This window comes from Mytilus californianus, unplaced genomic scaffold (genome assembly GCF_021869535.1).
Source record: "Mytilus californianus isolate M0D057914Y unplaced genomic scaffold, xbMytCali1.0.p SCAF_1, whole genome shotgun sequence".
Lineage (NCBI taxonomy): Eukaryota > Metazoa > Mollusca > Bivalvia > Mytilida > Mytilidae > Mytilus > Mytilus californianus.
In genome coordinates this window covers 5,148,870-5,167,496 of record NW_026262581.1, presented here as the reverse complement: position 1 = coordinate 5,167,496, position 18,627 = coordinate 5,148,870, and the positions used below count along the sequence as shown (strand labels likewise).

At 31.1% G+C, this 18,627-nt stretch overlaps 1 protein-coding gene across 5 annotated transcripts in view; it reads right to left on the bottom strand.

The window, feature by feature from the left end:
- LOC127739285 (nuclear protein MDM1-like) overlaps window positions 1–8,115 on the bottom strand; it is a 30,470-nt gene extending 22,355 nt beyond the window's left edge. For 2 of the 5 annotated variants that reach the window (XM_052250949.1, XM_052250966.1), the window contains exons 1-5: window positions 8,014–8,115; window positions 7,181–7,304; window positions 2,073–2,287; window positions 1,380–1,718; window positions 801–929 (exon numbers count right to left, since the gene is read on the bottom strand). In XM_052250949.1, the coding sequence (XP_052106909.1) occupies window positions 801–929; window positions 1,380–1,718; window positions 2,073–2,287; window positions 7,181–7,304; window positions 8,014–8,031 (825 nt within the window). In that variant the 5' untranslated portion in view covers window positions 8,032–8,115. Of the gene's footprint in view, window positions 1–800; window positions 930–1,379; window positions 1,719–2,072; window positions 2,288–6,539; window positions 6,628–7,180; window positions 7,305–7,631; window positions 7,858–8,013 lie in introns of those variants that run through there. The other 3 variants (XM_052250974.1, XM_052250958.1, XM_052250979.1) reach the window with 3 other exon arrangements.
- Between the last annotated feature and the right edge of the window lie 10,512 nt (window positions 8,116–18,627).

Genomic DNA, 18,627 nt, shown 5'->3' with positions numbered 1-18,627 from the left:
TTTTATGCAGTCAAAACATTTCAGTACAGACCATTTACTTTTAAAGGGGTGCTATTGATTTCACCCTGAAGTCTAAGATTTTTTTTGGTTTTAATTAAAGCCTGATCACATCAACATATCTTTCAAAATATAACCTTATTACATATAATTAAATATTGTTAGATCTATGAAAACAGTCAGATGGCAAATATATTTTTTCAAGTTTCCTTTTTTTTTAATTGAGAAAGATTCAACATGTTCAATGGTTAATTTTTTTATTGATAACAACACTCTTACATTGTCTTATGAATCTTTGATATCTACATTTTCCTAATGAAAATACTCTACTCATGAAAACTTTCTAGTAAAGAAACATATGTCAGTGAACAATTTCTTTAAAACAATTCTAGTCATTCTTTGTTTATAAGATCTTATAAGTGTTCCAGTACTAGTATTCAATAATGTCATAAATTGGATAATCACACCATGTTATAGTTTCAATTTTGGTTGAAAAGTTTTTATCTGAAAATACCTGTTCATTTCATGTTGGTTTTCAGTGTTTGTTGTTTTAAAAGAAATTTCTTCACAAGAAACTTGGTTTGTGTAACTGCTTGTTTAAACTTCATTTTGGCTGATAAAATAAAATATTTTTCCTACCTACCGACCCTTCAGTCTGAAGGTACAGTCGGAAAACTGCAAACAAACATATTTTTAAGGTTGGCCTAAACAACAATTCATTCTTAATTCAGGACAAGGTTAACTGTAAACATCTTAATGATTATAAAACTTGAATAAAAATGATGACAATATTTGACATATACCTGTTCAGCAGCCAACATTGGTGATGAAGGTATTCTTTCTTTCCAGTCAAAGGCTTTTGCATATTCAGATGTCTTTTTCCTTGGTCTGTATGGTGCAATACCAGCTTTATACTTCAATGCATACTCAGCCTACAATGCAATTGTATTGTACACAAATGTATATCAGAACCTTGCTGATGAACATTATATTAATTTACAAAGCATATAACCAGTTTAACATCAACATTTGTGTAGGGTTGTTTGTTGTTCATATTTAATTCCACAATAAAAAAAACTATAAATTAATGTACTAAATGGTAAAAAAAATTAATCATGACTTTGCTTATGATGTTAATACAGCAACATCTCAAATGACATATCTAAATTAAAGTAATCTGACTGTATCATGCATATTATCCAATTTTAACAACTTGGTACATGTAATTCTAAAAGATTTGCAATTATTAGTGCCAAATAAAGTCTCTTATTGTTTATAATTTTAACAACTTGGTACATGTAATTCTAAAAGATTTGCAATTATTAGTGCCAAATAAAGTCTCTTATCAAACACGCTGTTTTGAGCTAAAGTATCAAACTTACTGGAGCTTCTGGTGCTGAGTCCATAATTCCTCTCTGTAAATCTGTTTGAGCAAACTCATTCATGTTGTTTACGTTTTTATCTTTCAACTGTTTAGAGAAGGCCACTTCTCTGTTGACATCAACAGTTTTAGATTTAAAATCTTCTTTCCTAAGTCCATGATATTCTTTTGGCTTTCTTGGCGTCAGAGGTGTAGATGGCTCATCATTGACTCTCTCCTGCCTTTTAACAGGCTCTGTATATTTTTCTCGCCGTGGTGCATTTGGAGGTTCTCTAAATCTGTCTATATTCACATATGGAGCTGGTGCTGTCTTTCTCAAATTTTCTTTGTTCTCTTCCTTCTATACAAACATTTGGAATTCAGACAAGTAAGTGTTTATGATATTAGCCAATGTCAATTTACATTGAAATTATTCAACTGTGTTTTACAATTTATAGAAAATATTAGCTATCCTGGTTAACTCATAAACTGTTTTAATCAAATAGAAGAAAATAGCTCAACAATGTCATATTTAAAATAATTTCAGGAGTAATTTTTTACTTTATTTAATGTGCAAGAAAAATGACAGGACAAATGTTTGTGATTTCAATGTAAAGTCAAGTTTTTTTTCAAACTGTTTCCATTTTCAAGTAGTGATTACAACAATCCTATAAAAACACCTCATTCAAAGTTATAAAGTATAACAATAACCTACCGTTTTCTTGCTAAGTTTTTGTTGTTTTGGTGGTGAAGGTGCTCTACCATGGCTTTTACTTCTATACTTCACATTAGTAACGAACTTGTCATTAGCTCCTAGCAACTGATAGTCATCACTAAATCTACCAGGACTCTCATAAAAATTAGTACTCAGTGATGTACTTGGTCCAGTTGTCCTTTTCTTTCTTTGTATTGGTGGTTCAAATGGTACACCTACAAATGTACATAAGTATAATATATAATTGAGCTTACAATGAATGTATGTAACTAATGAATGTTCAAATGGTTATGTACATACGTCAACAATGTTATCATTAAATAAATATTTCAAATGGCATACCTACATAAGTGTATAATGTAATTAATAAAAGGTGTTCAAATGGTATAGTATCCAATTTAAATGTGTAATGAGATTAATCACACAAATTACAATTCAATTTATGTAAAACAGTGGTAGGATTACATTATATATTCACATTCTTTATTTTTTTTAAATATCAACCTTTCTTTTACTATATTTGAATAAAGTATTTTTTGAAGCTGTAAAAGAGCATGTTAAAATTGATGTTTTGGTCATTTTGACACCCTTTATTCCACGTTGAAGGATGAATACACAAAAAAACAAAATATATGTCTCATTAATAATTTAAAGTTATCAAAACAGAAGTTCATCAGTCAGCAACATATCAGGAAAATCTATTGACAAGTGAAGGAATCAGGATTAAAAAGAAATTTTGAAAACATTTTCACTGATTTGTCATGCATGCTATACAAATGTGCAAATACTTAAGAATATTGATTCAATCATTTTTATGCAACTAAAACAGTTGACTCAACATTGTTCTGATTAATAATTAAATTCTAACATGTTCAAGTTGTTCGCATAATCCAACAAAAACAAAATATTCGGACAATGCACATTAACTGATCCTTGATTTAAAAAAAGAAACAATTTCTTAACATATTTACATGCACTAAACGATGTTTTTTTATATTTCTTTAACTGGACAACAAATAAACATTAAATCATCTTGGATCATGTTAATTACTCGCTTCAAATCACAAATTTAAATGCTGACATGCAACCTTACAGTATAGCAGATATTTATTTCTCATCAACATTTATAATTTCCATTGTAAACATTCACAAAAAATCATGTCATGCACTAGAATAAAATTAAATGTAGGATATATTATAAAATAAAATGCTTCGCTGGGGCGCAGCTTGATACGACCGCAGAGGTCGAACCCTGAACAGTTGGGGCAAGTATGGACACAACATTCAAGCTTGATACAGCTCTGAATTTGGATTGTTATTAAATATTTGACACAGCATAGGTTTCTGACACAGAAAGAATGTGGTCTAAGAACTTGAATTTTTTTAATTTACCTATTATGGTCCAATGTCCAAAATCAAAATACATGGTTAGATTCAGCATATCAAAGAACCCCATATATTCAATTTTTGTTAAAATCAAACAAAGTTTAATTTTGGACCCCAACTTGGACAAACTTGAAAACTTGGCCCATAATCAAAAATCTAAACACATGTTTAGATTCAGCATATCAAAGAACCCCAAGAATTCAATTTTTGCTAAAATCAAACTATGTTTAATTTTGGACCCTTTGGACCTCAATGTAGACCAATTTAAAAAAAACGGGACCCAAATTAAAAATCTAAACACACGGTTAGATTTGGCATATCAAAGAACCCCAATAAATCAATTTTTGATGAAATCAAACAAAGTTTAATTTTGGACCCCAATTTGGACCAACTTGAAAACTGGGCCCATAATCAAAAATCTAAATACATGTTTAGATTCAGCATATCAAAGAACCCCATATGTTCAATTTTTGTTGAAATCAAACAAAGTTTAAATACTGGACCCTATCTTGGACCAACTTGAAAACTGGGCCCTTAATCAAAAATCTAAACACATGTTTAGATTCAGCATATCAAAGAACCCCAAGAATTCAATTTTTGTTAAAATCAAACTAAGTTTAATTTTGGACCCATTTGGACCTTAATGTAGACCAATTTAAAAAACAGGACCCAAAATTAAAAATCTAAATACACGGTTAGATTTGGAATATCAAAGAACCCTAATAATTCAATTTTAGATGAAATCAAACAAAGTTTAATTTTGGACCCTTTTGACCTCAATATGAACCAATTTGATAACGGGGTCCACAAATAAAAAATCTAAATACATGGTTAGATTCAGCATATCAAAGAACCCCATATATTCAATTTTTGTTGAAATCAAACAAAGTTTAATTTTGGACCCCAATTTGGACCAACTTGAAAACTGGGCCAAAAATCAAAAATCTAAATACATGTTTAGATTCAGCATATCAAAGAACCTCATATATTCAATTTTTGCTAAAATCAAACAAAGTTTAATTTTGGACCCTTTGGACCTTAATGTAGACCAATTTGAAAACTGGACCCAAAATTAAAAATCTAAATACACTGTTAGATTCGGCATAACAAATAAATAAATGTGATCAAAGATTTTACAAATCTAATGCGCCATACTGTGCAATTAAAGATTACTTCTTGAAATTTTTCAATATTTGAAATTTGAAAAAAAAATAATATTTGAAGAATAATTCTTTTTAATTTCTGAAATCTGAAATGAGAAAAAATTGACCCCCCACAATTTCTTTTTATCCCCCCCCCCTTTTTTCCCCAAAAAAATTCTTTCCCTCAAGATATGGTCAAAATCTCATTTCAAATTTCCAATGGAGTTGGCAACCATAATTACCCATTTAAATTTACCATAGTGCTAACTTAATCTATTTTATAATAGAATTAAAAATATAGTGTCAAATCTTTCATATGGATTTTTTTGTAAAAAAAAAGATGCAACATTTGCAGATATTTTTACTGGTCTTCCTTTATAAATATGCATTTCTTTAAACATAATTTAAAAGCAGTGTAAGGGAAGTAACCAAAACGTTGTATTTGGATTACCTCCCTTACACTGTTTTAAATTATCTTTATTGTTCATTAACCATTACTTTATACATAATTTAAAAGCAGTGTAAGGGAGATAATTTCAATGATGTATTTGATTTATCTCCCTTACACTGCTTTAAATTATGTTTTGTACTAAAGTATTTGTCCATTAACCAGGACAACCTTGTTTTTCCCCCTTTTTTGCCCATAATTCCTAAACGGTTTGAGCCATAACCCCCCAAAGCAAATCCTAACCATCCCTTTGTGGTATGGAAACTTGTAGTATAATTTCAGAGAGATCCATACACCGTTCCACAGTTATTGTCTGGAAACTAGAAAATGCTTATTTTTGGCCCCTTTTTGGCCCCTAATTCCTTAACTGTTGGTACCATAACCTCCAAAATCAATCCCAACCTTCCTTTTGTGGTATTTAACCTTATGGTCAAATTTCAAAAAGATCCATTCACTTAAACTAAAGTTAGAGTGCGAAAACCAATGTGTATTCGGACGACGACGACGACGACGCCGGACGACGACGACGCCAACGTCATACCAATATACGACCACAAAATTTTTTTGCGGTCGTATAAAAATTGTGATTTTTTTAGTAATGTGGCATAATGGGTTCACCCCAACAATAAAAAAAAACAATGAATGACATAGTTGGATGCCCAGTTTTATAGTATTAGTACAGGTATACTCTACAATGTAACTTAAGGAAACAGGTATGAGTTGTAACTTTTTTATTCAGCTAGCTTATACACTCTAGTTTTCCATGTGCCATATTATTATCATTTAATAGGAGAGTGTTCAAAACCACCTTCAAGTATCAAAACCAAGAGTTATAATAACAATATTTTGATAAATGTAGCTCTCTTAGTGGTAGATAACAGTTTCTTTAAGAGATGAATAAATGAATTATAGCAGAAACATTTTTTTTCTGTAAATACAAGCCCTAAAACTGAAAACACCTAAACAATATATGTATCAGGATATTACAAATTGAATGTGACCAACAGAGAATACAGATAAACATTTTCCTGTGTGCTGACAGACATCAATTATTCTAATTGAAACAATTTCACAGGCTTTAAACAGTTTGGAACAAAATTATTCAGCATAAATTTATTCAGCTGAAGAGTTATTTTGGGTCAAGAAACTCCGACATATAGTCAAACTTCAATGGGAATCTATAATTTTAATTCGAATTTGTTAGACAGTAGACTAACTTTACTAGTATTTCTTGTTTTCACATATAAATAAATAAAATGTAACATAGGGTACATGACAACAAGACAGTAACCTGTCAGAAACAATAAAACCAAAAGACTTATATAATTTAAATGCTGTAACCTTTATTGTTATAAAGATTTTAAAGTTTAATAAGAAATAATTCATGATACAAAATAATACTAGTGACAATTTTTATGGAGTTGACATATCACAAGTCATGTAAAAATCAAAATAAACAATTAATACCAGTTCTTTTCTTAAATGAAATACCTAAGTTTGTAGATTTCTGGCCAGCAGGAAAAAAATCTTGCTCTGGAGGTGATAATTCTTTAAATGAAGAAAGATACTCGCTCTCTTTCTGTAATGAATTTATATATACATGTAATGAAGCATGCTTTAAATATATACAAACTAATTTGTCTAGCTGTAACAAACAACCACTTGCAATTTACAAACAAACAATGCATCAATAGATTAAAACATTTCATAATTTTGTATTTAAGCTTTTGATACAGATTTTAATAAATGCATGAAGATATACATGTAGGCCAATATTTTCTCTATTTCAAAATGTAATACATGTAATGAGTTTAATATACAGATGCATTATAGTGACAAAAATACACAAAAAATCCATGACCCATGTTTAAGCATTCTTTTTGTTAAACCAGTGTTCTCCTCAGTGCCCTTTAGCATCATGGTAATATAATGCTATATTGCTTGAATGTGATGCTAAAATTTTTAGAACCAAGATGGTTTTTCAAAATTACTTGCTTCAACAGGTGGTGATATGAAATTTGTGGGGAGAACACTTGTTCAACTATTGTAAATGTACACATGCACATTTGCAAAAAACATGTAGAGTACATATTGAAATGACATGCTTTCAAATGCTTTATGATTTTACACACTTTCAAAACCTAGCTCTGCTGATGATAGACCAGCCACTGGAGCATCCTGTTCTGGTGTTGGTACAAATCTATTACTTTTGAAAGAGTCAAGCCACTTATACTCAGTGTCATATTCTGATGTTCCCTGGAAAAAAAATCTTTCAGCATTTTTCATTAAATTCCCTTTTTAATGCAGAATACCTATTAGTATTATGTTGGCTTTTTTTTTATTGCATACCAACAATAAAATGTACATCAACAACTTTCATCATGTTCATGTGAGAAATTAATGTACATGTCTTTTTTGTTGTTGTTTATTCTAGATATAATTATTTGGTGAATGAAGATTACACATTATTTATCATTTAAAATAGGGAAGCTGGGGTGATCTTGAACTGTTGAATGTCAAAGTTGCAAAAAGAAAAACACAATTTTTTGATGATTTAGAAATTGTTTTCAAAAAAATACTCACAAACTTTTTCATCCGCATCCTCGAAATTTAATCTTATTACTGAACTAAAAATCAAGTCATGTTACCGCTAGAAATAAATTTGTCTGGACATGTTTTATTTTAGATTTTTATACTTCTCAGATTTAACCGGTAACCCATGAGCTTTGTTGAAGCAATACTAAATTAAGAAACTAGGACTATAGATTTTATCGATAAAACTTATGAAAATTAACTTAGTTTACGTTTAAATAGTTTCCAAACAGTGAATGTTATTGTTTACGTAAATTTTCAACTACCGTGACATTTCAGCATATTCGAGGGAAAATCTTTCAATTTCAGCTTAATTATTAGCAAATACATATTGCATCCGATTCAAAATATTATAAATAATTCTTCCTTATACCTTAAATTGCACTGGCATTTTGCATATGCTAATTTCAGGTTCGTTTAAAACTTAACAATAAACGATTCAAAACTTTTTCGCCATGATAGCATCGTCTGCCAACGCGCATGGGCAATAGGTTAATTTTTAAGAAAAAAAAACGTTCATGTCGGAATGAATACGATTAAAATCCGGAAAATGACACCTTTTATTTTCCACATATATTTTTCTGTTATCAAAGACATATTTTACATTTTGTATAATATGTTACTGATTTTATTAACTTATGCAAGTGTTATTTTTTTTGTTTGAAACATTGAAAGTTGGATATGGGACTATGCATTAGTCCCAGGTTCTTTAAGTCAGGATCAATCTTAGTCGTAAGTATTTTTGTGAAACATACTCCAGGTTCCTGTCATGTTCTGTGAGCATCTGTTGGGACTATTATACTTACAATATATTATGTCCCAGTCCCACATTTCTTTTTAGTTAATTTTTTGTTTTGTAAAATATTTTTGAAATTCCAGTAAAATAATTAATCTAAAGTACCTTTGATCATATAAGTCCCCTCCTTGATTTTCAATATAATTTTTTTATAGACGACCCATTTAGACAAAAAAAACAATTACCAATAGCCATATGAAAACTGTATTAGCCATTCCTTCTTGGAGGAATATGTCATCAGTTCAATCAAAATAAGAAATCACCATTGCAAAGCCTATTTTGACCCACTAAGATGTCTCTGGCTTATAAAGAAACTGAAAACTCCCATTTAAGAAATAAGTTATATAAAATTTCAATTGAAAAAAAGCATAAAATTAAACTGATAATGAAAAAGAAAGCTGTTTTACTATGATAAAGGAATCTGAACTTTATATTACCCATTTATGGCTGTAGGTCATTTAATTAGTCCTGTAACATAAGCCTACGTAGGTTCATATCTTTTGCTTTCAACATTTTTTATTGGAAATATTTTTTACTATCAATGCCAAACCACAGCATTGATAGTAAAAAAAATATTTGATATTAACGTCGAAAGCAAACGATATGAAGACTAATGTTATAGGACTAGTCATTTAATTAGTATCTTAGATGAAATATGTAAAACCTAATGGAAGTCAGTTATTATTGTTAATTGTAGGTAAGGGGGATAAATTTTTATGATAGTCTGCTATTTCACTCTGGATGTATCTGTGCACAAAGTTTACTATGAAATCGGCATTGCCTTAAAGAAGTGAGCTGAATAATAGTGTGTGTTTCAATAGCCCTGAGCCATTTTCAGTATTAAACGAAGGAAACCAAATACATAAATAAAAATCCATAATTTTCTACATTAGGAAATGCCTATACCAAGTCAGGAATATGACAGTTGTTTTCCATTCGTTTGATGTGTTTGAGCTTTTGATCTTGCCATTTTATATAAAGAACTTTCCTTTTTGAATTTCTCTTGGAGTTCCGTATTTTTGTTATTTTACTTTTTAGTGATTTAGAGCTTGAAATAATTTTGTATTGACATTTGACACTGTTTTTTTTTTATTGTTGGACCATTTCTTACCTCAAATGTTTTAGGAATTTTTTATTTTTTTATTTTTGGATTGCTCTCTCATTGATATATGTCATATATGTATCTACTCGTGTCAATTTTTTTATTTTTATGCACAGTATCAATATAGCAGCAATCATGAGAATATTAGGTTTTCATGAGGATATAAGGTTTTCAATGGCAATATCTACATTTTTAAATTGTTTACTTTTTTGCTACTTTTTTCACACAAGTTTCATAAAATGATGAATTTCTACAGGGCTATAAAAACTCCTTCAAGAAACTTCCTGTAAACATTGGGATTTGGGGGTATACAACAGTGTTAAATAAACAATAATTGAAAAACAGAAAGTAGGTGTTTGCAAAATCCAATAAAATGCTCCGCAGGGCGCAGCTTGATACGACCGCAGAGGTCGAACCCTGAACAGTTGGGGCAAGTATGGACACAACATTCAAGCTTGATACAGCTTTGCATTTGGATTGTGATTAAATATTTGACACAACATAGGTTTCTGACACAGAATGAATGTGGTCTAAGAACTTAAAAATTTTAAATTGGACATTCACCTATTATGGTCCAATATCCAAAATCTAAATACATGGTTAGATTCAGCATATCAAAGAACCCCAAGAATTCAATTTTTGATGAAATCAAACAAAGTTTAATTTTGGACCCTTTTGACCTCAATGTGGACAAAGTTGATAACGGGGCCCAAAAATCAAAAATCTAAATACATGGTTAGATTCAGCATATCAAAGAACCCCACATATTCAATTTTTGTTGAAATCAAACAAAGTTTAATTTTGGACCCCGATTTGGACCAACTTGAAAACTGGGCCCATAATCAAAAATCTAAATACATGTTTAGATTCAGCATATCAAAGAACCCTAAGAATTCAATTTCTGTTAAAATCAAACTAAGTTTAGTTTTGGACCCTTTGGACCTTAATGTAGACCAATTTGAAAACGGAACCAAAAATTAAGAATCTAAATACATGGTTAGATTCGGCATATCAAAGAACCCCAATAATTCAATTTTTGATGAAATCAAACAAAGTTTAATTTTGGACCCTTTGGACCTCAATGTGGACCAATTTAAAAACGGGGCCCAAAATCCAAAAACTAAATACACGGTTAGATTCAGCATATTAAAGAACCCCAAGAATTCAAGAATAAAACCCCATTGAAATTGGTCAAGAAATAAGCAATTTATACAAAGTATCTTCTTTTGCACAATACTGTGCAATTAAATATTTCTTGCTATTGCGCAATACTGTACAATTGATAATTTCTTGCTATTGCGCAATATTGTGCTATTGGATATTTCTTGCTATTGCGCAATACTGTGCAATTGAAGATTTCTTGCTATTGCGCAATACTGTGCAATTGAAGATTTCTTGCTATTGTGCAATACCGTGCAATTGAAAATTTCTTCCTATTGCACAATACTTATTATATAATAATTTACACATCCTGTTTGGTGTGTATCTCCTACCATATCATTATTATTTGCTTTTAAATATAAATCAGAAATAACCAACTTAAAATGGAAAATTTTAAAAGAAAAAAAAAAGAAAAAAAAGGAAAAAAAAAAAAAAAAATCCCCCCCCCCCAAATTTTTTGAACTCCCTTATGATTCATCACCCCCAAACTCAATCCCAGCCTTCCCTTTGTGGTATGGTACCTTGCAGTACAATTTCAGAGAGATCCATACACTTGAACACAAGTTATTGTCTGGAAACTAGAAAAATGTGTTTTTTGGCCCCTTTTTGGCCCCAAATTCCTAAACAATTAGGGCAATTAACCCCAAACTCAAACCCAGCTTTCCCTTTGTGATATGGAACCTTGTAGTACAATATCAGAAAGATCCATACACTTACACACAAGTTATTGTCCTGAAACTAGAAAAATGCTTGTTTTTTGCCCCTTTTTGGCCCCTAATTCCTAAAATATTGAGGCAATTACCCCCATCATCAATCCCAGCCTGACCTTTGTGGTATGGTACCTTGCAGTACAATTTCAGAGAGATCCATACTCTTGAACACAAGTTATTGTCTGGAAACTAGAAAAATGCTTATTTTTGGCCCCTTTTTGGCCCCCAATTCCTAAACTTTTCAGCAATTACCCCCAAACTCAATTCCAGCTTTTCCTTTGTGATATGGAACCTTGTAGTACAACTTCAGAAAGATCCATGCACTTACACACAAGTTATTGTCATGAAACTAGAAAAATGCTTGTTTTTTTGCCCCTTTTTTGGCCCCTAATTCCTAATATTTTGAGGCAATTACCCCCAAAATCAATCCCAGCATTCCTTTTGTGATATGGAACCTTGTGGTACAATGTCAGAGAGATCCATACACTAACACACAAGTTATGTCTGGAAGTTACAAAAATGCTTATTTTTGGCCCCTAATTCCTTTACTGTTGGTACCATAACCCCCAAAATCAATCCCAACCTTCCTTTTGTGGTATTGAACCTTGTGGTAAAATTTCATAGAGATCCATTCACTTAAACTAAAGTTAGAGTGCGAAAACCAATGTGTCTTCGGACGACGCCAGACGACGACGACGACGACGACGACGACGATGACGAAGACGACGCCAACGTCATACCAATATACGACCACAAAAATTTTTTTGCGGTCGTATAAAAAGCACTCACATGTTATAACTCATCACTATTTTTGAGAAAGGTATGACAAAAATATTTGTTATCATTTAACATGTTGAAAAATTCAAAAGTAGGTGTCCCACAGATCCAAAAACTCTCATAGTTTACATCTCATCATGGCCATGCTGTTGACCAAAACGTTTCTTTTTTGTATATAGTACTGGAGCAATGTAGGAAGAAAATTTTTAAGTTCATTCAACACATTATAATATTCTAAGTATTGGCAAACGGGAAGTAGGAGTCTTGTTGATCCGAAAAGTGCTGACACATTATAACTCATCACTATCACGCTGTTGACCAATAATATGATCATATATGAAGTCATTCTGTTCACTGGTTCATGAGAAAAGTGTGACAAAAGTCTTTTCAGACAAATGGATGGACAGATGGACTGACAAATGAATAAACTGAGAGGAAATGACAGACAAGCTGATTGCAATTTAGACCCTCCTTAAGAGTTGGATTATATTTTTTCTTGCAGCTGAATAAGTTCATCGTTGCCTGTCCCAAGTCAGGAGCCTGTAATTTAGTGGTTGTCATCTGTTGATGTATATCATATTTGTTACTCTTTCATTGATTGTTCATAAATCAGGCCATATGTTTTCTCGTTTGAATTGTTTAACATTGGTCATTTCGGGGCAATTTATAGCTAACTATGTGATATGGGTTTTGCTTATTATTGAAGGCCGTACGGTGACCTATAGTTGTTAACTTCTATGTCATTTGGTGTCTGGAGGAGAGTTGTCTCATTGGCAATCATACCACATCTTCTTATTTTTATCATTAGTCCAAATGTAAATTGCTGAACTCATTGAAATTAAACATAAAAAAAATTCTTGCAGAGTATATTTATTTAGTATTGTAAGTCTTGACTGCTGCATAATCAACCAGAATTGTTATCAGTATGAACTGTGCAAGTAAATATTTATAGAATATCTAATCAAATTCAAATACCAAAAAATATTCAACAAGTGACCGAACAAAACATTAATTCACTAATGCATGCAGAGCATGAGATAATTATCAGTGTTGTTCGGTCATGAGTCGAACATTTTTTGATATTTTAATTCTTTGATAAGTTATTCTTTTTATAACATTGATCGTATGGTTTATAATGGAAATAAAGTAAAAAATACAAGGAACTATATCTATTTCTACACATTCCCAAATGGTATTGATGCAAAGTCATTGACAACGTCTTGACAACACCATTGTATGACATCAGAGGAGAGAAATTATCGGAGTTATTTCACATGAAATTATTGGTTTTTATTTCACTGGGAAATCAAGGTAAATCATTGCAACCAATGTAATCAAAAATGTGTGGTCATTACAAATGTATTTTATATTTGTCAGATATTCAAAGATATGCTGATTTGCTTCATCTAGTATCTAGAAGAATAATATTGAACATTTCTAGTGTAAAAGCTATAGTGGATTATTTTTATATCGTTTTAGCAGACAACAATCAATCAATCAATCAATTTAAAAATATAATTTAACAACTAATTTAAAACAAAGTCAGGATTTAGGTCTTATTCTTGAAGAAAACATACATTGTAATCTGTAATACAGTGGTTGTCATTAGTTGCTGTCTGTCATATTTGTTTTTTGTTAATTGTTGTATAATAAATCAGGTCGTCAGTTTTCTTTTTGAATTGTTTCACATTTTGTCATGTTGGGGCCTATTTTAGCTTACTATACAGTATGTATGGATTTTGTCCTTTGTGAATAGCCATACAGTGACCTGTAATCCTTCACATTCTATATTCTATGGATAGTTGTCTCATTGACAATAACAGAACATCATCTTTTTTTTTATAGATCTCCTTCAGTTGTGAACGAGTAACAATAGTTTTCCTCTCTATAGTTTAATTTTAAATTTTCGAAAAATATGAGCTTACGCAAAAGTGCAAAAATATTGTAACTAATGAGCAACAAAGGGAAAATTTTGTCCAGTGCTTTAGTCTTTCTCGCGTAAAACCCCATAATTCAATAGGACATTGTTTCAACAGTTCTCTAACCATTCAAGCTATCAATAAAATGACTTCATAATGAAATAGCTTACAATCACAGCAAAATCAATGACCTGTCTCATGCACAACACAATATACCCCATATGTGGTTTATTTTGTTTTCAACAAAATGGAAATGTTGATAATTGCATAAAATTTATATTCTCTGTTGACAATATTGCTCCAAAATATGAGCTTAGATATTTCAGAATACACACTGTAAGTGCACACCGTAAGTGTATCTTTTCTACATGTACTTTTAACTGAGATTAAACAAGAGTGCACACGCTGAAATGTCTCGCCTTCTTTACTAATCATTGATATTATGTTGATAGTTCTAAATATAAAGCTTTACTACAACTATCACATAAACTTAACATGAATCAAGAAAATGAGGTCAAGGTCATATAAACCAAACAAGAAATACATGTACACCTTACAATCATTCAATACACTAAATATAGTTGACCTATTGCTTATAGTTTCTAAGATACAGACTTAACCAAGAAAACTAAACATTGACTAATGAACCATGAAAATGAGGTCAAGGTCAGATGAACCATGCCAGGCAGACATGTACACCTTACAATCATTTCATACACCAAATATAGTTGACCTATTGCTTATAGTATTAGAAAAACAGACCAAAACACAAAAACTTAACATTGACCAATGAACCATGAAAATGAGGTCAAGGACAAATGACACCTGCCAGTCAGACATGTACACCTTACAATCATTCCATACACCAAATATAGTTGACCTATTGCTTATAGTATAAGAAAAACAGACCAAAACACAAAAACTTAACATTGACCAATGAACCATGAAAATAGGTCAAGGACAAATGACACCTGCCAGACAGACATGTACACCTTACAATCATTCCATACACCAAATATAGTTGACCAATGGCTTCTAGTATTAGAATAAAATGCTCCGCTGGGGCGCAGCTTGATACGACAGCAGAGGTCGAACCCTGAACAGTTGGGGCAAGTATGGACACAACATTCAAGCTTGATACAGCACTGAATTTGGATTGTAATTAAATATTTGACACAGCATAGGGTTCTCACACAGAATGAAAGTAGTCTAAGAACTTAAAATTTTTTAATTTACCTATTCAAACCATATCATTATTATTTGCTTTTATATATAAATCAGAAATAACCAATTTAAAATGGAAAATTTTAAAGAAAAAAAATGAAAAAAAAAATCCCCCCCCAAATTTTTTGAAACCCCCTTATGATTCATCACCCCCAAACTCAATCCCAGCCTTCCCTTTGTGGTATGGTACCTTGCAGTACAATTTCAGAGAGATCCATACACTTGAACACAAATTATTGTCTGGAAACTAGAAAAATGCTTGGGTTTTTTGCACCTTTTTGGCCCCAAATTCCTAAAAGTTTAGGGCAATTACCCCCAAACTCAAACCCAGCTTTCCCTTTGTGATATGGAACCTTGCAGTACAATGTCATAAAGATCCATACACTTACACACAAGTTATTGTCCTGAAACTAGAAAAATGCTTGTTTTTTTGCCCCTTTATGGCCCCTAATTCCTAACATTTTGAGACAATTACCCCCAAAAACAATCCCAGCCTTCCCTTTGTGGTATGGTACCTTGCAGTACAATTTCAGAGAGATCCATACACTTGAACACAAGTTATTGTCTGGAAACTAGAAAAATGCTTATTTTTGGCCCCTTATTCCTAAACGTTTTGGGCAAGTACCCCCAAACTCAATTCCAGCTTTCCCTTTGTGATATGGAACCTTGTAGTACAATTTCATAAATATCCATACACTTACACACAAGTTATTGTCATGAAACTAGAAAAATGCTTGTTTTTTGCCCCCTAATTCCTAAAATTTGGAGGCAATTACCCCCAAAATCAATCCCAGCATTCAAACCCTCAATCAGCATCATTTAACAGTAATATCTAAAAATGGAAATTACATAATAAAGGTATTAAAATAGAAAATGACATCATAGTCATGGCTAAAAATAAACAAAATCCTTAATCAGCAACATTTTACAGTAATATCTAAAAATAAAATTCCTTTGTAACCATAAAAGCCCATTTAAATACATCATGACAGATATTAAAATAGAAAATGACATCATAGTCATGGCTAAACATAGCAAAAACCTTAATCAGCATCATTTAACAGTAATATCTAAAAATAAAATTTCTTTGCAACCATAAAAGTAAAATAGAAAATGACATCATAATCATAGCTAAAAATAAACAAAATTTTTTTTATTACCAAATTTTAAATGGAGTTTATTAAACTAAAACAATAAATTTGCAACCATAAAACCCCATTTAAACACATCATAAAAGTATTAAATAATTCAACTACATCATAAGGCTATAAAAATAGAAAATGACTTCATAGTCAAGGCTAAAGGTAAACAAAAAACCTTCATCAGCAAAATTTTATATTGGCAAATTTCCAATGAAGTTTATTATACTAAAATTGTTGGCAAATTTCCAATGCATTTATTAACAATAAAGTTATTGGCAAATTTCCAATTTACATAATTTAAAAGCAGTGTAAGTGAGATATTTAAATGAGTTTGAATTACCAACCTTACACTGCTTTTAAATAATGTTTTGTACTTATTTGTCTATTAACCTGGAAACCCTTGTTTTTTCACCTTTTTTCCCTTATTATTTAAAGGTTTGAGCCATAACCCTACCCCAAAGCCAATTCTTAAATTCCAATGTAACCTAAATTTACAATATACATAACTTCAATTTAAGTTTTTGATAAAATCAAACCACATCATTATTATTTGCTTTTATATCTAAATCAGAAATAATTAACCAACTTTAAGTGGAAAATTTTCACACATCACGCCCCCCCCAAACTCAATCCCAGCCTTCAGTTTGTGGTATGGTACCTTGCAGTACAATTTCACAGAGATCCAATTACTTAAACACAATTAATTGTTGGAAACTAAAAAAAAATGCTTATTTTTAACCCCTTTTTTAGCCCCTTATTCCTAAACATTTGAGCAATTATCCCCCAAACTCAATTCCAACTTTCTCTTTGTGATCACAATTAACCAACTTAAAATGGAAAATTTTAAAGAAAAAAAAAAGGAAAAAAAATCCCCCCCCCCCCCCCCCCCCAAATTTTTTTGACCCACTTCCCTTTGTGGTATGGTACCTTTAAGTACAATTTCAGAGAAATCCATACACTTGAACACAAGTTAATGTCTGGAAACTAAAAAAATGCTTATTTTTGCCCCCTTTTTTGGCCACTTATTAATAAATGTTTTGGGCAAACATTTTACAATAATATTTAAAACTGAAATTAATTTGTAACCTTAAAATTAAATAGAAAATGACATCATAGTCATAGCTAAAAATAAACAAACTATTGGTAAATTTCCAATGGAGTTTATTATATTAAAACAATAAATTTGCAACCATAAAAGCGCATTAAAATACATCATAAAAGTATTAAAAAAAATTTAACTACATCATAAGGCTATTAAAATAGAAAATGACATCATAGTCAGACTAAAGGTAAACAAAAAACCTTCATCAGCAAAATTTTATATTGGCAAATTTCCAATGAAGTTTATTATACTAAAATAATTGGCAAATTTCCAATTTACATAATTCAAACATAGTGCAGGTGAGATATTTAAATGAGTTTGAATTACAAACCTTACACTGTTTTTAAATAATGTTCTTTACTCAATTATTTGTCTATTAAAATGGAAACCCTAGTTTTTTAACCTTTTTTCCCCTTATTCCTTAAACGAAAAAAAATAATTACCCCTTTTTTGACCCCCCCCCCCCTTCCCCCCCAAACCAAGCTCAATAACAGCCTTGCCTTTGTGGTATGGTACCTTGTAATACAATTTTAGAGAGATCCATACACTTGAACACAAGTTATTGTCTAGAAACTAAAAAATGCTTATTTTTCACCCCTTTTTAGGCCCCTTATTACTAAACGTTTTGGGCAATTACCACAAAACTCAATTCCAGCTTTCCCTTTGCGAAATGGAACCTTGTAGTAAAATTTCAGAAAGATCCATACACTTACACACAAGTTATTGTCATGAAACTAGAAAAATGCTTGTTTTTTGCCCCCTTTTGGCCCCTTATTCCTAAAATTTCGAGGAAATTAACCCCAAAATCAATCCCATCATCGACCCTTTGTGATATGGAATCTTGTAGTACAATGTCAAAGAGATCCATACAATAACACACAAGTTGTGTCTGGAAGTTACAAAAATGCTTATTTTCTGCCCCTTTTTGGCCCCTAATTATTTAACTGTTGGTACCATAACCCCCAAAATCAATCTCCACCTTCCTTTTGTGGTATTGAACCTTATGGTAAAATTTCATAGAGATCCATTCACTTAAACTAAAGTTAGAGTGCGA